This window comes from Castor canadensis, chromosome 7 (genome assembly GCF_047511655.1).
Source record: "Castor canadensis chromosome 7, mCasCan1.hap1v2, whole genome shotgun sequence".
NCBI classification, from domain to species: domain Eukaryota; kingdom Metazoa; phylum Chordata; class Mammalia; order Rodentia; family Castoridae; genus Castor; species Castor canadensis.
This window is the reverse complement of record NC_133392.1, coordinates 139,842,876-139,862,859: the sequence shown is the minus strand read 5'-3', so window position 1 is coordinate 139,862,859 and position 19,984 is coordinate 139,842,876. Positions and strand designations below refer to the sequence as shown.

Here is a 19,984-nt window from a genome sequence, read left to right as displayed (position 1 = left end):
GGTTGGAACCGGGCAAGTGAGGCAGAGTTCACAGTGAGACTTTTTACAGTTGCTTTGTATATATCTTTGTTGGATAATAAGAACAAACTAATGGATGAAAAGTAAGTAAGAATGGGCCTTTTAAAGTGAATCAGTGAGTGCTGTCCCCCTAGCTTCTACTACTCTGGACCTACTCCTGGCAACCCTAGGTTGACTCTGAGGTGTGTTCTCCATGAAGCCCTTGAACTCTGACATCCCTCTGCCTTCTGCCGTAGGGACAGAAGGATTCAAATAGGGTCAAGGATTCAAATAGCTGTGTCGGAGTGGGTCTGCTGTGTTTCCCCACTTGTGAAATGGGGATTTATCATCAGTTATTGGGGTAGGAATGAGATAACCCATGTTGAACGCCCAGTCCACGTCAGGTGCCCAGTACATGGAAGAAGCCACAAAGAGGATGTTATCAAGCACATAGTAAGTGGACAACAAATGACAATGACAGCCTCCTTTGCTTCCCACTTATCACTTTGATTGTGGTCTGACTCTCCCCCTCGCTGTGTCTCTGTTCCTTCAGTCACAAATGAGGCTTGAATTGAATGAGTTCTTGGGTTTAAATCAGCTCAAAACACTCAGTGGCCATGGAGGACACTGTTGTATTTCAGATAGGGGTTAGTGAGGCCCAGACAGGGCTGCGACTTCCTCAAGGTCACACAGTGGCCTGACAGAAACAGAGCCAGGACTGGTACTGAGGACCCCTGACTTGCAGCTAGGTCCTTAACTTACACATCTCTCTCTGCTCACATACATTTGTGTCCAAGTAGCCATGTGGTGACACAGGGACACTCTCTTCCTTAGGACTTTCTTTGCTTTCTCAGGTTCGTTTCTCAGGTTCGGTGGCTATAAGAGAGCTGTTGCCACCCAGATAGGTATGACCTGGTCTCTCTGCAGCATCTCACCCCCTACCCTTGAGGCACAGAGTAACAGGAACAGATCACTGGTGATCTGTGGAGGATCCTCATGGGGGAGGGTAGCACCAGTAAAGGGCCCATGTCCCCTGGAGTGGGCTGCCCCTCCCCCTGCAGCTCCCCTTGCTTCCTGGCCCCACCTACTGCTAGTGAACCCCTGACCTTGACCTTGAGGGAGTAACTCCCTGGGCCAGAGACAGAGGTGTTGGTGGGCTCTGGTCACCTTCTAGATACTGACCCTCAGGATCCTGGGCCATGAATCCTGTGTCTCTTGTTTAATTTGTGTCAAGTTGTATTCTCATACTTGAACCATGAGCTGACATAGGAATTTGAGTGTTTCTTCTAGCAGCAATCACACTGCCTGCCCCGCTTCTGACAGGCAAATGCGTCTGTCTCCTTTCCGGGTCAGCTTCTGCGGCCCTCGACCAGGCATCCCTGCCCTCCCTTCCTGGGAGTCGGGGGCCATTTGTTACTCCCAAAGCTGATGTGCACAGAGCATAGGGAGACTCCCGCGTGGATTCCAGACTGACTTCTAATCCTGTTTTGACTGGTTTAATCTGGTTTTAGTGCAGGTTGACTCAGGGAGGGTTATACCAGTTCACACTAGTTCCAGCTTGCTTTCACTGATGGGCTTAGTTGAAGCACATTTGAGTTTACGTGATTTTTCAGAGTTCACATCTCTTTGGGTCTGGGTGAGTTTAATAACAGTAGTCACTTATTTTGTACTTGTGCTACAAAATTGTCAATTTCAGGGCCTTACAGCTGTGAATTCCTATAATCCTTACAACTACCCTGCAGTGAGGGATTGATGATTTGACACATGAAGAAAATGAGCACAGAGAGTTTAAGAAACTTATTATCCCAGGTGGCACAGTTGTTGAGTGGTAGAGCCGGGGTTTGAACCTGCTTCATCTAACTCCAGAGTCTGTGTTCCTAACCTCAATATTACATCTGTCACTACAGAGTAAGTATTTGGACCACTTCAAGATGCTTCTTTCTTTCTTTCTTCTTTTTGAGACAAGGTCTCCTTGTAGCCTAGGCTGGCCTTGAACTCTCAATCCTCCTGCTTCCTCCTGCCACAGCCTCCCAAGTGCTGGTATTACACACATGTACCATCATGCCCCACCTTTAAGGTGATTTGATTTTTTTCTGAGCCAGTTCATTCTGCTTTTGCCAGCATGGGCTGCTTTGTGCTGGCTTGATCTGCACTTGGCCTTGATTTTGGTACATTCCAATCGACACACAAAATCTTAGGCTTCATCCAGCCTTGAAATGGAAACCACTATGTTGGTTTCTTAAGGCTGGTATAACAAACTACCACCAATTCGACTGCTTAAGCCAACAGAAAGGTATTTTTCACAGTTAGCTGGAAGCCAGAAGTCCAAAGTCAAGCTGTCTCTACAGCAGTGCTGGGGGAGAATCCCTTCCTTGCCTCTTCCAGCTTCTGATGGCTTTGGGTGTTCTTTGACTTATGGCTGGCCTTTGCCTCTCCAGGTCACTTTGCTTCCTTGTCTTCTGTCTGTGTCTTCTGGGCACATGGACTGTGGAGAGCAGATAATGAGAAGCCTATGAGGATATTAGCACAGCTGTGCCCAATGTTCTGTAGGCTGAGTTCAGCACAGCCCTGGCCACAGAATAAGGTGAGAATAAGATGCAGAGCAGCTGCTTTTCCTAAGATGTTTCTGCAGGCTGAGATTGGCACAGCCCCAGCCACAGAAGAGGAAAATGCAAAACAGCTGCTTTTTCTAAGTTGTTTATGTTCAGAGAGGTAGATCACAGGTTTCTATTGTTACAATGCCACACCCTTCAGGAGAACTGTTGCTCCACCTCCTTGTTTACCCCTGGGTATAAAAGACTTGCTGAAGGAGGATGAGAGGCTTTTCCTTTTGGGCTTTTGGCTTTTGGATGTGGAGGCTTTTTGGGTGAAACAAGGCGTTTTTGATGTAGGAGGCTTTTGGAAGGGAAGATTGCTGAAAGGGGGAAAATGAATGGCTGAGGGAGAATTGCTGAAGGGGAACTGCTAAAACTAAAGAAAGGACATGGGACAGTGCAAATCTGCACTGAGAACTTCATACATAGGCTTTAGAAAAGCTAAGCTAAGGAAAACTAAAGAGAATATGAGACAGTGCAAGACTGAGCACCAGGACTTTAAGAGTTATGCAAATGCAGTTTTTAGGTGTGGCTGTTGTTGTTTGCAAGTCTGAGCACCAAGGCCTTAAGAAAGCTAAAGAGAGAACATGGGACAGCACAAGTCTGGGGAGTGAAGACTTTAAGGGAGATTATGCTAAAGAACAGCTAAGAGAAAATATAGGACAGAGCAAGTCTAAGGAAAGAGGTTTTAAAGAATAGTGAAGCCAGGTTTTAAAGAGGACTTTAGAAGCAAGGTTTTAAAGAGCTGTAAGGGAGTAAGGCCTTAAAGAATAAAGACAGAGAAAAGAAGCAGAGTAAAATGAAGAGAATAATGGAGAAAAGAAGCAGTGAAGGTTGTGTGTCACCACCCGAGCGCCCAGCACACCTGATCGCACTTTCTGACTGTCTGTCTATCCTGTGTCCTTTCTGCATCTCCTGTCGCCGCCCAGTTAGCCCCAGTTAGGTTCAGTAGTAACAAGGGAGCGAGAAAAAGCTCGCTCCAATGGACCTGTGTCCACCCAGACAATCCAGGACGGCCTCCTCAGCTCCACAGCCTTAACCTTGTGACACTTGCAAGGACTCTTTTTTTTTCCAAATAAGGTCACATTCCAGCAGTTAGGACATGGACATATCCTTTAGAGGGCCTCCACTCAACCTATATTACAAGCCTTAAGGCCATACCAGGGTATTTCCTCCTGAGGACTTAGCTTTTAAAAGTGATTCTGCCATTGGACTGGGAGTCAGCCAACCATGGGTCTTTATCACTTCTGCTTATGGATCAAAAGGGAAGTGAAAATGTGCTCTCAGCCCTGGAAAAGCCTCTTGCCCTTGTCAGGACTCATCTAGTTATTAATATTCCTGGCTGGAATGATCAAGACTTCCGGGAAATGTCAAGTGAGATGTAGAAGGGTTCCTGTAAACAGGAGCCTGGGGACAGGACCAGTTCTGAGGATGTTTGAGGTGATGGCACAATGCCACTGCGTCCAGGCAGTGTTCTTCAGCAAAAATGAAGCCAATTGATGCATGGCAGATAATTCATGGGAGCCATCACCCCCAAATATCTCAGGATACTAGCCTGGGGTTTGAAAGAACTAGCCATGTAGATGCAGATGGAGCTGGAGCAATGGTGTCATGGCACTCAGATTTTCCGAGGAAACAGCACTTGGAGCCCTTTGGGCTCTACTGGCTGCCAACACTCAAGACACAGAGCTGTCACAAGAAAGGGAAAGCTCCATTTCCCTTTTCTGCATTTCCCCACTTCTGGCCACAACTGCCAACCACAAGCACTACCAAGTGTGAAAGTTGGCTTGGTGCTCGGACAATTGTGGCTGTGGCAGAGGAAGTGTGGCCAGCACTCTGGGGTGTGGCCAAGCTTCTGCTCTGTCCCTGACAGCTGTGGCCTTGGGCAAGCCAGAGAATCTTTCTGAGACTTGACTTTCTTCTCTGGACAATGGAGTTGATAGGGTCAGGTGCACAGCACCTGCCAAATGTGGGAGATAGCACACAATCAAACAGCTACCAGCAGCTGGGAGCCGTTACAAACTCATGGTGAGCAGCTTCAAGTGGTCACACTGCATGGCCTGAGACTGGTGCAGTTCTCTAGAGGGCTTGTGACTTGCTCACACCCCATTGGAGAAAGAGCACCAGAGGGAAGTCCCTTGGCTCATTCTTTACACTCATCACCTCCTCTTTCTTCTATTTGTCAGGTGATTGTCCCTGCCGCCACCAGAGATGCACTCTATCCTTTCTAATCTGGGTCCCCTCCCCTGTTACTCCATCAATAATCTCACTCCTTGAAAACACCTCTCTCCATATCACCAGTTCCTGCCTTCTACTGGCCACTGCTGTCAGTGTACAGGCAGTTTTGGATCTTCCATATTTGGATGGAACCCTCCGGTGACTCCTTATTCCCTTCTAGCCAATGTTGTGTTTCTGTGTTTCTAAAAAGTCACTGCTTGTCCTCTTCAATACTGGCTCCTACTCACTCCCCATCCATTGTGATCCAGTCTCCATTCCCAGCCAAGACTGCTGTCAGCAAGCTTGCCCCAACTTCCTCATTCCAGCTCCGGTGGGCATCCGTCCTCATTTTGCTCATCCATTCGGCAGCACACCATATAGCTGATCTCTCCTTCCTCCTTCTCTGTGCTGGGAACTGAACCCAAGCGTGCATGCACGTTCCTCCCCCAGTCCTCTCCCTTCCTTCTTAAAATACTCTCTTCTGTTGGATTTGGGCCACACCTGGCTTTCCCCCTCTCTCCCTGGCCACTCCAGCTAAGTTTACTTCACCATTCACTCCTCCCTGCCAGACTTTTTGTAGAGACGGGCTCGTGCTATGTTGCCCAGGCCAGCTCTGAACACCTGAGCTCAAGCGATTCTCCTGCCTCAGTCTCCTGAGTAACTAGGACTACAGGTGAGCACCATCATGCCTGGCCTCTCTGTGGGAGCCTCCTGAACTCAGTGCTTCATCTTCTCTCCCAGCCTAAGCTGGGAATCAGCACAGGTCACAATCATCTGTTGGTCAATGCTGTCTACCCCCCTACTCGGGTTCAAGGGGAAGAGGACAGTCTTCCTTGTTCAGTGGGAGAAGGAGCAGAGATTTTGCAGCCTCTGTAACCCACCAGGCTGGAAACCATTTCTCCTCTCTCCCCAACAGCACAACCCATCCTGTAGCAACTCTTCTGAATTCTACTATGTCCCCAAGCAGGTCCACCTCTGATGGTCACCGCCCCTAGGCTCATTCGAGTCTCAGGACTGTGAGCCTGGGTGACACCATTTCCTCCTGTTCGGCCTCTCTGAATCGGACCCTGTAGTAGTTTATTCTCTGCTGAGCAGTCAGAGCAGACTCACACAGATACATCAGATGATTCACTTAACATTTAAATCTTTTCAGTCGTGGAAGACCAGTCTAGCTCCTTCCTCCAGCCACAGTGTCCTGCGTGACCGGCCCCAGTTTCTCCCAGCCTTCTGCACCTTAGTCCCTCCCTCACTGTAGTCAAGCCACTCAGGTGTTCCTATGTCTCAAGCCTGTACCCGGCCCCAGGGCCTTTGCTCCTGGAGACATCCCCTGGACTGTGGGCATGGCTGCATTTTTCTCATTTCTTAGGTCTCAGCACAGATGCTGCCTCCTTTGTGAGGCCACCATGACACCAAACTACTCCAGGTTCTGACTCTTTGTGCCCATCTTAATAGCACTTCAAGTTTTGGTATGACTTCTTCCTCTCTTTTTTGCTTATTTTAAGTGTCTGTTTCCCCATTAAACTGCAAACTGCACAACAGCAGGACCTGGATTTAGTTGGTTCAACCCTGAACACTGACCACCCAGCACAGAGTCTGGCCCGTAGCTAATACTTAACAAACGTCTGTTGAGTATGTCTTACATTCTTTGAATGAAAGAAATCTGACAGGAGAGCTTGCATGCTGTGACAGCACTACATTCTACCCCTTGGCCTTGTGGCTTGCTTTTTTTGCAACACAATCCAAAGTCCCCAGGGGAGCCCAGTCCATCATGATGGGCCTCAACTTGCTATGACATTAGGCCTGCCCTGGATCTTGGTCTCAGTTCCCAGTACCACTGCTCTGAGCTTGGACTGCTCTAGCTGACCACAGGGGCCACAGAGAACCCCTGGCCTTGGCTGGAGTACTGTTTGTGGCACAAGTATCTGAGTCCCTCAAGTCCAGGGGCCTAGGCAGGGCACCACTGCCCTGCTCACCCTGCAGAGAATGACCTATTCTGGGTGCCCAGGTAGCTGAAGGAGCACTGGAGAGGAAAGGAAGTGGGGGTCCGCTCTGCTATATGTCGTTTTTAGATGTCACTGTCCCTTGCTGGCTTCACCTCCCTGTAGAAAGAGAGTATGAGTGGGCCCATAGGGAGCCTGTGGGGACAGGTGGAAAACCAAGGCCCAGAGAGAGCCATGCTGCCTATCGTCCCCATTGGAGGGAGGACAATCATTATGGAGACTCAGGCAATCTGCCTCCTGGGAAGGCTGTAGAGCTCTGGGGAATTTCGCTAGTGTGCCTCACCTGCTGCTTAGTCCTGGCTCTTGGACAAGGCCCCACTCTAGGCAAGAATGAAATAGAGAATGAGTCACCAGAACAGAGGGGGCCATGGAAAAGGAAAGTGGGGTGTCCGGCACTCCCTAGGCCATGCCCTTTTTCTCTCTTTCCTGGCCAAGGAATCCAGTGAGTCACTGAGATGGGCTCAGTGCCAAGCTCCATGATGATGGGAGCTGTTCCTGCCTCCTATGCTCAGACAGACAGACAGACAAGGACAGGCAGATAGCCAAAACTCACAGACAGACATAAGTAGACAGAGTAGACACTAGCACTAGAACTCCTAGTAGACAGATGGACAGAGACAGGGACAGTTTCTAGGCACACAACTAGACATACAACCATGAAGTGTACATACACAGGCCAACACTACACGGACAACCAGTCAGACCCAGGCCAGGCCATTCAGAGAGAACATTCAGACACACAGACACGTGGCAGGCAGACAGGTAAATGTGTAGACAAGCAGACACAGACTGACAAAGGGCCGGCAGACAGCCAAAATGTCGAGACATACTGACACACAGGCAGGTAGTAGATAGATAGGCAAACAGATGGACAAGCAGACACAGACCAATGGCCTATCAATCAAAAATGCCCCAAACACAGCTACATGCACATACAACACACACAGACTCACACAGGCAGCTCATTAGAGGGTGGCTTTGGGCAGTCACAGGGCAGATGCCCCTGGACCAGCCCTCCTGCCCCATGAGACTGAGCTATAAAAGCAAGCGCCCTACGCATTGTGTTCTGCAGAAGGCAGACGTAACACTGAGCAATTCCGAGGGACCCACCTTGCAGTAAAATGAATGGAAGTTAGATAGGAAAAGGGACTTCTCAACACCTCCCAAGGTGCTGAGACTTGTCCTGGGTGACTAGAGGCGCCTGGGAAGAAAGGAGAATGTTGGTAGTATGTAAGGAGTTCTGGCTGTGTGGCCTCAGGCAATTCTGTTGTTCTGAGCCTCAGTTTCTACTCTAGGTTTTGTCATCTCAGCCCCCCACCGGGAGCAGATGGGCAGCTCTGGGGTGTATGAGTACCAGTGCTGGGCTCTAGAGTATTACCCTCCACCCCCCAAACCAGGGCAGGACCTCCTTGGCGACTCACCCTCAATGCCCCATAGCAGGGGGTACCCCAGACACAAGCGCCTGTTGTCTTGGCTTTTCCTCTGCCAGGGGCTGGCTGGGTGGGGGAGGCTGCTGGGAAGTCAGTGCAAGGGCAAAGAGATCCAGGGCTTCCCTCCAGGTGGCATGTGAACCTCAGGACAGGATGGGGACATCCAGATGTAGTTTCTTTCCTCTTCCCTACCGGTTGAGTCTTCTGGCCAGGGGCCCAACCCTGTGGGAAGAGGACATTGCACAATGAGGAGGTACAAGGTGAGGGCAAGCAGGCCCCAGGGACAGAAGCCCCATTGTTTGGGGTCCAGGCCGGCCTAGGTAAAAGGAGAGTTAGGCCTGAGGCAGGAAGGGGAACTCTGCAGGGGGCGCCAGCTGGCAGGGCTCTTGTTGGGCTCTAGTAAGGGACAGGTGCCAAGCAGGATGCCCTTGACAGAGGGGGTGTGCTCCGCAAAGTGCCTACTGACTGGGGAAGGTAGACTTCACAAGAGGCCGCAGGGTGCACAGACAGCCTCCACACCACACCCACCTCCTGGGGGTGAGCCACCTTGGAGCACATGTGCAGGTTCCTGAATCATTTTCTTTGGAATTCCAGTCATTCCTGGGAGCTGCTGTGGCTTGGGGCAGCCCTCAGCTTGGGGTCACTGGGAAGAGGGTGTGTGGGGTTATTTGTCCTACTAAAAGTCAGATTTTTTGCCCCTGGGACCCTCCCTCTTGGGTCTAAAACTCAGAGCTTGGTTGCCCCATCTCTCCTTCTCGGTAGAGCTCCTCAGCCCCACTCTAAAATCCACTGGGAAGTCCTTCCTAGTATGAGACCACAATCTGCTGACCAGAGACCCAAGGAGGACAAACACGTGATTGTTGTCCTTGGGCTACCCCCTCCCAGCCAGCGGCAAGCCCCAGTCCTGAGCTATGCCGCTGCTACTCCAGGTGCAAAGGAGCCAGCCCCTCCCTCCCTGCAGCTCAGAGGCCGGGGCGGGAGCGGCCTGTGGGGCGGTACAAAAAGCGGTCCCGCCCTGTGTTCCTCACTTGACTCGGTGTCCGGCAGTGGCAGAGCCAGGAGGCGGAGGCGTGCAGGGCAGCCTGGGTCCAGCCCAACCCCTCACCAGGTAGGGACGCTCCCTGCTCAGAGGGCAGAGGGTGTAGATAGAAGGAGCAGAGAGGAGGAGGGGGCAGGCAGAGGGACCAAGACCAATGGCACAGAGAGAGAGGCACAGTGGAGAGGGGTAGAGGGACACAGAAAGGACAGAAGAGGATAGGCTGGAAGGGGGTTATGAAGGCACAAAGTCAAGAGCTGAGGTCAGGGATGACAGAGAGGTGGAGGGACTTGGTACAGGAGTGAAGACCTTGATTTGAAGGAGGGGTGCTGGGTGAGGGCCCAAGAATGTCAAATCCCCATTCTCTTGTCCTTGAAGTCCCTGTGCAGGTCAGGAGGGGTTCCATTTCTTGCCCAGTCCCTCTCTCCCTAATAATTCAGGGAACACGGACTGTGGCACCTGTATCATGTCCTGCTTGGGGACTTAGGATCCCCTTGGGTTTGCAGCTCCAGGATGTATTCAAGGAGCTCTATGCTTGGTATGCCAGGAGTCTCTGGTGCCTACCAACTCTGACCCCTAACCTCTGCCCTCCCTGGGCCCAGGAGGCACCATGTGGGGACGTCCACTGGGGCTGCTGCTGCTGTTGCTACTAGCTGGCCAGGTAACCCCAGGCACCTGGCGGAGTCGCTGGCGCAGGGAGCTGGCACCTGGTCTGCACCTGCGGGGCATCCGGGACGCAGGAGGCCGGTACTGCCAGGAGCAGGACATGTGCTGCCGTGGCCGCTCTGACGACTGTGCCCTGCCCTACTTGGGTGCCACCTGTTACTGTGACCTCTTCTGCAACCGCACCATCTCCGACTGCTGCCCTGACTTCTGGGACTTCTGCCTCGGCGTGCCGCCCCCTTTTCCCCCCATCCAAGGTGGGCACCAAGATGGACAGGAGGGCGGGTCACCTTGTCAAACTCCAGGCTCATCAAGGCACAGGAGCAAGGTTGATGCCTGGACCTTTCCAGGGGAGGCTTTGCAGAATCTGGGGACGACCATGACCCTCTAGGAAGTCTCTCCTGTGGTGTAATTTGACACTGAAGCACAACTGAGAGTGAGGAGGAGATCCTTGGTTGGGTTTCCAAGTTGGCCCAGGGCAGGGCAGCCAGCCTCCTGCCCTTTCTCCCAGTCCTGACTCCATTCCAGAAGGACATGGAAGGTGCTGGCCCCGCCTGCTGACTCAACCTTGGGCTGATAAAGGGGTTAGCCAGGGTCATCTTAGCTATTTTTCTGCCTCTGCTGAGGATTCCGTACCCGTGAGATGGATCATACCTGAGAAGGGAGTCAAGTCTATCCCTCCACACCCTTTTCCACACTCTTGTCCATGTCTCACAGGACAATCATTGGAATTCCTTCCCATGATTCCTTGGGCTGTTGGGTTAGGAGAGCACATGCCTGAGTTGCTTTCCCTAAGTGCTGTGTTATTAAAAGGGAGTCGCTTACCTTCTCTGGGCCTCAGTTTCCCCATGCCTCATCTCCGGTCTCAACTCATTTAAATGGTAAAGGATCCCTAGAATGCTGTGGCTGCCATCCAGGTGAAGGAAGAGCCATCCAAGTTGGAGTCACTGAGTAATTTCCCATGGAGTGATTGGTGCAGGACCCTGCAGGAAATGGCTGAAGCTGTAGTTTGGCTTTGGTTTTAGGGAGGGATAGGGTTGTTGTGTGTATACAAGTGACTCAGATGACTTCAGGAAGCTTTGGGGTTCCTGACCTCTGAGGACCTGGTCAGCCCATCAACTGGCTGAGTTCCACATCTCTTCCCCTCTTCCTCCCACCAGGATGCATGCATGGGAGCCGAATCTACCCAGTCTATGGAACCTACTGGGATAACTGCAACCGTTGGTGAGTGTATGGGGGGCCCGGATGGGGCTCATCTTGTGGGCCTCATGGTTCAAATTCTATCCCTGCCACCTATGTATGGCGTGTGAGTCCTTTCTCTTTTCTGAGCCTCAATTTCCTCATTGGTAGCATTGGAATTTTAATGTCAACCACGCTACCTCATACAGCAGCATTCTAGCAACATTCCCAGCAGTGGTCAGTTCCCTGCTTGGCCAGCAGTTTCATCTCTTGGCTTGGGCTGGGTCACTGCCCCTTCTAACTGTTCTTGCTATCATGGGAGGTTCAGAAAAGGGGACGCCAGGAAGGAAATCTCTGATGCAGCATCCGCTGCCCCTGGGAGGGCAAGGGTCAGGGATGGCTGAGTTGGCAGCCAGCCAACAGTCCTGTAGCAGGGCCTTCCCTGGAATGTGGCTCTCCTCCCTCCCCACTGCTCCCCCCATTCCTGGCAGGAGGAGAAAGGGGTCATAGGTGCCCCATACTCAGATGGGAAGTAGAGCAGGGTTGGGTAGGATGCCTGGAGGCCTTACTGGAAATAATGGGGTCTCTGGGGCTTGGAGGAGGCCCTGCACCCGCTCCACCCCCACCCCTCTGCCTGGGACTGGGAGGCCCCAGAGAGAAGGAAACTTTTTGGAATGCATTGCGCACACGTTGTTTCCATTGCCTCACAGGGCTGAGGAGAGCCTGGGTCACAGCAAGAGTAGGGACTCAGTTATGCGTGTCGGCATGTGTCTGGGTGAGAGGAGAACATGTGTACATGCAGTGTGTGTGTGCTACGTGTGTGTTCAGAAGGGTGCAATACACCTTTGGGATGATCCTGAAAGGGTGGATGTTGAGGGGTTAACTCTCTCTTCCACTCCTGTCCCAGGCCCCTCTGGAATGCTGGGACCTGCTGCCACCAGCCCTGTCTGGACCTGCTTGGGCAGTCTGGGGCACAGGCAGCGGGGACAGGAAAACCCTAGCCAACCCATGCCCTGCTGGACCCTCTGGACGACTCTGGTGGCTGAGTCCTCTGCACTTCCCACCTGAGAGGATGTAGGACGGTCTGTAGGCCTTCTAGTCTGGTCACACCCTCCATGGATGCTTCCAGAGGGCCCAGAGGCTGCTGCCCAGTGTGCAGAGGGGAAGGAAGGACAGGGTGCCTCCCTGCCCCCACAGACTCCTCCAGCCTTCCCTGAGCACCACCCACTGGCTCCAGGGCTGGAGAGCCAGCCAAATTGGGGCTCGGCTCCCCTTGAGGCTCCTTTTAAGGCGACACTGGAGGCGGGTGCCTGGAAGAAAGCAGCTTAGCATCTTGTAATAGCGGAGTCATGAGCTTGTAAATGGATCAGAGAATGCACAGAATTCAACGCTTGTGTTGACACCTAGGTATTAAAGATCTACTGTGTCCCCTGCACTGGGCTAGGCCCAGGGGCAGCTAGAACTTCATGGACACAGTTCTCGCCCTTCAGGAGCTTCTAATCTCATGGCGATGGGCACAGAACCACAAATGTGTGTGTGTGTGTGTGTGTGTGTGTGCACATGACAAGCTGTTGTGGGCATTATGGGGGAAATCTAGTTAAAGTCGCTTTTTATTTTTGGTGATATTGAAGTTTGAACACAGGGCCTTGCACTTGCTAGGCAGGTGCTCTACCACTTGAGCCTTTCCTCTAGTAGAGATCGTGTTTAGAGTGGGGAGGAGGCCAAGAAAGGGGGAATCCCCTCTGAGGCAGGCACATTTATGATGATACCAGGGAGATGGGTAGAAGATAGGACAAGCAGGCAGGGGAATAGCTGGGGGGGGGGGCAAGCTTATCTCAGTGGGAGCTGGGATGGGGGGAGAGGCCAGAGAAGGTGCAGCCATGTCCCCTGGGTCTCTTAAGCTGTGCTGGTAAGTCTGTGTTTTGTTCTGAGTGTCTCGAGTCTGAGGGAAGACACTTGGTCTGACATTGTTCCTGAGTCTCTGACTTCCATGCAGGTGGGGAATGGATGGTTGAGTGGGGTTAGAGAGACCCTAGAAAGGCAGGGAACCTGGTCAGGAAGTCATTGTCCTGGTTCACGTGAGCGGGGACAAGGGATGAGAGTGCGGGTGGTGGCAGTGGAGGGGTGAAAGGCAGATGGGTTCATGATGTGCCATCCCCAGCACCTGCTGGTAGGGGACACATGGGAGATGCCACAGACCCCACAGCACTGGGATCTGAACAGCTGGGTGCTGGTTCTGAGGCCCCGGGCGAAGCAGCCAGGGAAGGCCCCGTGGCTATTTTAAGTTGGAGCTGCCATTATACATCCAGAGGTACGGGAGGTCAGCTGCACATGAGTCTGCAGCTCAGGAGAAGGGGGGCTGGGGTTCCTGTAGTGAGAACAGTAGTTCTGGAGAACAATTCTGAGTGCCCACGATGGGCCAAGCCCTGTACTAAAGGCTTTACAAGCTGGTTATTCAATTCCTGGAAAGCGGAACTGTTACTGTTCTCATTTTCAGACAAGGCCACCGAAGGGAAGTGTAAATAACTTTCCTAAGGTCACATGACTAGTCTACCAGGATGGAAACCCAGGATTTGAACTCCAGAATTCATGTTCTTAGCCCCTTCATTCTACTGCTCGGTCATTCATTCACTTAACAAATATCTATTGAGTGCTCATTATGCTATGTGCTAGGTTTTGTTTTCCTAGGTGTTAAAGATACCAGACAATATCTGCCCTGGAGAATCTTAGAGTCTCTAAGAAAGTAGGTATAAGCACTATATATATCACTGCAGTATGTCAGGTAGCGATGGTGCACTCAGGAAGGCAGGGAAGTAAGACGGAAGTGTGGAGAGGTTGAATTTTAAGATAATGGCCAGAGGAGGCCTCCCTGAGAATGCAGTCTTGGAAGAAATAAGAGTGTGCCATGGAGATGTGGGAGGGACAGCAGCATAAAGCCCTGGGGTAAGAGTGTGACTGGTATGAATAATCAGCCTAGTGGAGCCTTGAAAACCAGGATTAGAAAGAAGAGGGGAATCAGAGAGGGGACAGGAGGACAGGCCACACAAGCCCTGTGGTCACGTCAAGGACTTTGGCTCTTAATTCTGTGATGTGATGCCAATGGAGGGTTTGGGACAGAGGAGTGACATGATATGACTTAGGTTCAGCAGGATTGCTGTGGCAGCTGTTAAAAATATCCTGGGGTCAGGGACGTGGGGTGACACAGGGCAGATTTCGGAACAATGAGGAAAGTGCATCAGTAATTCAGGTAAAAGGTGATTGGACTGAGGTGGCTGCAGGAAAGAATGAGGCACGGTTTGGATTCTGGGTGTGTTTTTAAGGTAGATCCAACAGGACTTTATGATGAGCTCAGCATATGAGTGAAGTCAAGGGTGATTCCAGGGCCTGACCTCCAGGAAGGACAGAGTTGCCATTTTAGTTTAGTTTACTTTTAATTTTTGGCAATATTGGAGTTTGAACTCAGGGCCTTACACTTGCCAAGCAGGAGCTCTACTATGTGCCACACCTCCAGCCCCGTTAGTTATTTTTTGAAAAGGGTCTTCCATTTATGCCTGGACTGTGATCCTCCTATTTACGTCCTATGAAGCTGGGATGACAGGCTCACACCATCACACCCAGTTTTTATTGATTGAGATGGGGTCTTATAAACTTTTCATTCAGCCTTGAACCAAGATCTCCTGATCTCTACCCCTGTGTAGCTAGATTAAAGGCATCAGTCACCACTTCCGGCTAGAGTTGCAATTTTATGAGAACAAAATGAGATCAGAAATTTGGTTTGGGATGTACTAAGTCTGACCTGTTGTTAGATATGCCTCCCCCCCATGGGGGGGAGGTAGCAGCAAAACCCTTGACTTGAGTTCAGACAGCGATCTGGGTGGTGGAGAGGAACTTGAGTTGACATTGAAAGCCACCAGGTTGGGTGGGCCCATCAAGGGCTGTTTTCCCACAGTGGCTTAGTTGATCCTAAGTCCGTGTTGATCTCTGAGGCCTCATCTCTTCCAAAGGTCCCCAGCTCCTACTCACGCCTTCCTTCCCTTCTTTTCTCTCCAGCACCTGCCAGGAGAAGGGGCAGTGGGAGTGTGACCAGGAGCCATGCCTCGTGGACCCAGACATGATCAATGCCATCAACCAGGGCAATTATGGGTGAGAGGCACTGGATGTAGCCCCTGAGGGCACAGGAGCACACACTCTCTCTCTCTCTCTCTCTCTCTCTCTCTCTCTCTCTCTCTCTCTCTCTCTCTCTCCCTCTCTCTCTCTCTCTCTCTCTCATCATTGCCAGGCATGCACATGCACTCAGATTTTATTCCTGGATGCACTTAGCCACTATACATATAGCCGCAGGGTCCCTAACATTAGCAGATCTGTGACTTTCCTCCACCCTGTCTCTCCTTCAGGTGGCAGGCTGGGAACCACAGTGCCTTCTGGGGCATGACCCTTGATGAAGGCATTCGCTACCGCCTGGGCACTGTCCGCCCTTCCTCCTCTGTCATGAACATGAATGAGATTTATGTAAGTATCTTTGACCACAGCCCCTCCACCTCCCATGGCTTAGGATGTCAGGGACATGGGCACTTTTGCCTTGCTCCTCCAAAGGCTAGACCAATCCTCAACCAAGAGGCTGTTTGTCCCTGGCAGGGCATTCCCCTCTCTGGGTCTTTGTTGCTACACTGGCTGTGCTGAGCTCAGATTCTGAGCTGTGTGGTCCCAGCCTCTTGCCTCTGCAGCCTGGGAAAAATACTGTTGGTCTCAGTACAGAAGGGTCAGGGCCCAAGAGGTCAGGAGGTCACCCTGGTATTTTAGGAAAGAGAGCACTCTTCCAGCTCTGACCAGAGAGTAGCAATTCTTGGAACAAATGTTGACTCAGCGGAACCCCTAGGGAATAGGGGCTTCTCCCTCCCCACCAATGGGGACCCTCTGGGGAGAGAAATGGGAACCAGACCCAAACATCAAAGAGTGAGGAAGCCAAGCTTCACGCGGTGGGACAGGGCTGGCTCACATGTTGGGGGATCTGGCTGTCAGCAGAGGGTGTGAGGAGGCATGGGCTGGCCCTCTGTGCATAGGGACTGCAGCCCGAGGCTGAGGTGACCAGCCCCTGCCCTTATTCTCCTGAGGCTCTGGCTATTTTCTGCCTTTTGCTGTTTGTCTTGGCAGTCTGCCTGGTCACAGGACCTTACTGCTTCTTCCCTCCCTTGCCCTTTGGGGCCTGAAGGCCAAGGCCCTGATGGGAAGGAGGGTGTGGCAGATCTAAAGGTACAGAGGAAAGAGCCAGGTGGTGGAACTGGGGGCATTGGGGGCATGGCTCAAATGATGGAGTGCTTGCCCGGCAAGACTGAGGCTCTGAGTTCAAACCTCAATACCACAAAAAAAAAAAAAAAAAAAAAAAACAGCTCCCTGCTCCTGGCCTCAGGTGCCCCATCTGTAAAATAGGACTGTCATCCTGACCTGGTATTTGGGAGGCACTAAATGATGCTTGGTTCTTCCACTCAAGTCCAAGTTGGAGGTAGCTGGAATCACGCAGCAGCAGGAGGACTCCAGATCCAACTGCTGAAAGCCCTGGATTCCTGAGGGGCCCCCAGGCCAGGGCGGGAGGCAAATGAGGGCACCTTTGCCTTACAGACGGTTCTGGGCCCAGGGGAAGTGCTGCCTACTGCCTTCGAGGCTTCTGAGAAGTGGCCCAACCTGATCCACGAGCCACTCGACCAAGGCAATTGTGCTGGATCCTGGGCCTTCTCCACAGCAGGTGTGTCCAGGGGGAGGGAACAGCGATGTTAGGGCAGGGGCCAAGAGGTGGCCCCTGACAGCCCCTCTGCCTTCTCCACTCTAGCTGTGGCATCTGATCGTGTCTCCATCCATTCTCTGGGACATATGACACCTGTCCTGTCCCCTCAGAACCTGCTGTCTTGTGACACCCACCATCAGCAGGGCTGCCGTGGTGGACGTCTTGATGGTGCCTGGTGGTTCCTGCGACGTCGAGGGTATGCAGTGAGGGGAGGGGGTGTGTGTGTGCAGGGAGGTGGGCCAGGTACCCTGTGGGCAGGATCTGGGCCATTTGTCACCGTGTCACTGCTCTTGTACCCTTCTGCTACTCTCCAGGGTTGTGTCTGACAACTGCTACCCGTTCTCTGGCCGCGAACAGGATGAGGCTCACTCCACACCTCAATGCATGATGCACAGCAGGGCCATGGGGCGGGGCAAGCGGCAGGCCACCACCCACTGCCCCAATAGTCAGGTTGATGCCAATGACATCTACCAGGTCACTCCTGCCTACCGCCTGGGCTCCAATGTAAGCCCGCACTCAGGGGAGGGCAGAGGCAGGGGATGAGGGTTGGCCAAAGACTGAAGCCTCACCTTGGCCCATCCCCCTTCAGGAGACAGAGATCATGAAGGAACTGATGGAGAACGGCCCTGTCCAAGGTAAATGCCCCTATCCACTACCCTTGGCTCCAGAAGCTTGTGCTTGCTCAAGGCTGGCACAGTAGCCTTGAGCAGCAAATCCAGTGGGGCTTGGAGTGGAGGGTCCATGTCCTCTTCCTGCAGGAAGCCCCTGGAAGGGGTCTTCATCTTGTGGAGTCAGGTCCTATGAGCTAATGGGCTAAGCCGCCCTACCTTGACCTCTGCCCACAGCACTCCTGGAAGTACACGAGGACTTCTTCCTGTACCAGGGGGGTATCTACCGACACACACCTGTGAGCCTGGGGAGGCCAGAGCAGTACCGCCGACATGGGACCCACTCAGTCAAGATCACAGGGTGAGGGGCTTGTGGGCTCATGGACTGGGGAAAGTGAGGTTCCTACAGGGGACGCTCAAATCTGTTTCAAATCTTTATGATCCCTAGGAAGCCAGGACCACCCCTCCCCTTTCCAAAGGAGGAAACTGAGACTCAGAAAGAGAAGGGGCTGGCCCTGATCACATTTCTAGGAGTAATTTCTTTTACGTACGGGGCTAAAATAACCCCAGGGCAATAGAAGTGAGGGTTTTCATTGATTTCAGAAGTCAGTGAAGTGTCCAACCAGTGAAATATGCTTTGCAATGGAAGTTTGGGGTCTCCACCGTACCCACATTTGCTGGATCTTTTCCTCTGGTCACTGACTCCCCAAGTGAGGGAGGACAGTCAGATGTGTGAGGTCCCACAGAACTGCTCCCAGGATGTGGGGCCCTAGAGAACCAGGCTCAAGTTCCACCTTCTGCCTGTCACTCCCCTTATACCCTTGGTGCCTTTCCCCCATGCTGGGCTTGGGGCCACAGGCTAACAGATGTGGGGACTGAGGAGATAACAGAAAGGGACAAGTCCTACAGTGCACCCAATTTTCCAGAGGCAACAGGGGGTGGCATGGGACACTTGGGGTTCCAGCCCCTGGGAGCAGGTGCAATCAAGCGTTTTTCTCCCTCTCTCCCTCCCTCTGCCCCTAGGTGGGGAGAGGAGACGCTGCCTGATGGAAGGACGCTCAAATACTGGGTGAGTCCCTCCGTGTGCTCAAAGCCACTGTCTCCTTTCCCCTTTTCCTTTCTTCCCCTCGCCCCACTCCCATTCTTACCACAAATCCTTTTCATCCCCAGACGGCAGCCAACTCTTGGGGCCCATCCTGGGGTGAGAGGGGTCACTTTCGTATCATGCGCGGTACCAACGAGTGCGACATTGAAAGCTTCGTGCTTGGCGTCTGGGGCCGCGTGGGCATGGAGGACATGGGTCATCGCGGAGATCGCCGGCACTAGGCCAGGCCCGGCCCGGGTCCCAGCGAGCGCAGGGCAGGCAAGCGGGAGAGCCCTCAGGGGCAGCACCCTGCTCCATGGAGTCGGGGGTGCAGGCAGGCGCCAGACTCTAATCCCCACGCGGATCCATCTGCTGACACAGCGCCCAGCCTGGGAGCCCGCGGGCGGGCGAGGCTGGCGGAGCCTCTAGACTTCCCTGCGGGTCGGGGCAGGGTCTGACCGGGGAGCAGCGGGGGCCTATATACATCCCAGGCCCCTGGCATCCAGCCCAAGACCATGGAAGCCAGGACATTCCCAATCTCCAGCCCCACTACCTTACCCTACCCCACTCCTGTATTCTTATTCTTCAAAGATATTTATTTTTCTCTTTTCACTGTTTTAAAATAAAAAACAAAATATTGATAACTACAGTGTCTTGGACTCTGTGGGCATGGAGAGCCAGGCTAGAACTGAGGTTGCTAGTGACTAGACAGCAGAAAGGACTGCCTGAGCCCTAGGCAGGAGCGGTGGAGAAATCTTAGCCTCCCTTCAGTCCTAGTTGTCAGTGCACAGCCACTGGAGGGGGGGCACAGATGGCATAGCCTTTGGCCCCCTGTGAATGTGGGCCGTGGGAACCACTTTGCAGACGCTGGCTCAGCACTGGCTGGAGGGGGTGGGGCAGCCCACCAATCAGCAGAACTGGCTCCAGGGCCAGCAGGCAAGGGGGGCCATCCCACAGTGCTGGGACCTCCTCTCTACAGATCAGCCTCTCCCAGCAACCCAGCAAGGGGCCCTCACCTTCTCCTTCTCCAAGGCCAGGATGGCCCTGCCTGGGAGCCCCTCCCCACCGCACTGCGCCAGGCTCCCAGTGCCAGCAAGATTAGCCCAGACTTCAGCCTGGCTGGCAAGGCCCTGGGCACCTGTCCAACCAGCCTCTTCACCAGCTTCTACACCTGATTCTGGGCAGCTCTGGAGTTGTCACTGCTCCTCAAATGGCCAGGACACACATAGACCACCAGGCATTGGCACATGCACATGCTAGTTTCCAGTTCAGATGCCCTTCTGTGCCACCCACTGCTGCCCACGCCTATTTCAAAGCCAGCAGCAAGGTTCCCTTATTCACACAGGACCTGTGGCGGGCGCAGATATGCCAGGCACTGTGCAAGGGACTCACACTCT

General features: G+C 52.9%; 1 protein-coding gene and 1 long non-coding RNA gene across 2 annotated transcripts; one reads left to right on the top strand and one right to left on the bottom strand.

The window, feature by feature from the left end:
- Nucleotides 1-288: 288 nt before the first annotated feature.
- On the bottom strand, nt 289-10,908 carry LOC141424990 (uncharacterized). Its single transcript, XR_012449999.1, has 3 exons — nt 10,763-10,908; nt 8,230-8,460; nt 289-2,482 (listed from the first exon to the last, which is right to left on the bottom strand). It is a non-coding gene; the product is annotated as an uncharacterized lncRNA (long non-coding RNA).
- Tinagl1 (tubulointerstitial nephritis antigen like 1) lies at nt 9,211-19,231 on the top strand. Its single transcript, XM_020163072.2, has 12 exons — nt 9,211-9,346; nt 9,877-10,194; nt 11,098-11,161; nt 15,167-15,259; nt 15,511-15,625; nt 16,733-16,856; nt 16,941-17,091; nt 17,210-17,399; nt 17,485-17,530; nt 17,741-17,864; nt 18,527-18,572; nt 18,674-19,231. Exons 2-12 carry the CDS (start codon nt 9,885-9,887, stop codon nt 18,827-18,829), a joined length of 1,419 nt encoding a protein of 472 aa, XP_020018661.1. The 5' UTR covers nt 9,211-9,346; nt 9,877-9,884; the 3' UTR covers nt 18,830-19,231.
- The last annotated feature ends 753 nt before the right edge of the window (nt 19,232-19,984 follow it).

Bases quoted from the DNA above. Each gene is read 5' to 3' on its own strand.
- Tinagl1 (XM_020163072.2), top strand. From the start codon at position 9,885: ATGTGGGGACGTCCACTGGGGCTGCTGCTGCTGTTGCTACTAGCTGGC. The intron at 10,195-11,097 runs GTGGGCACCAAG...TCCTCCCACCAG, and splicing joins CCCTTTTCCCCCCATCCAAG to GATGCATGCATGGGAGCCGA. The intron at 17,092-17,209 runs GTATGCAGTGAG...GCTACTCTCCAG, and splicing joins TGGTTCCTGCGACGTCGAGG to GGTTGTGTCTGACAACTGCT.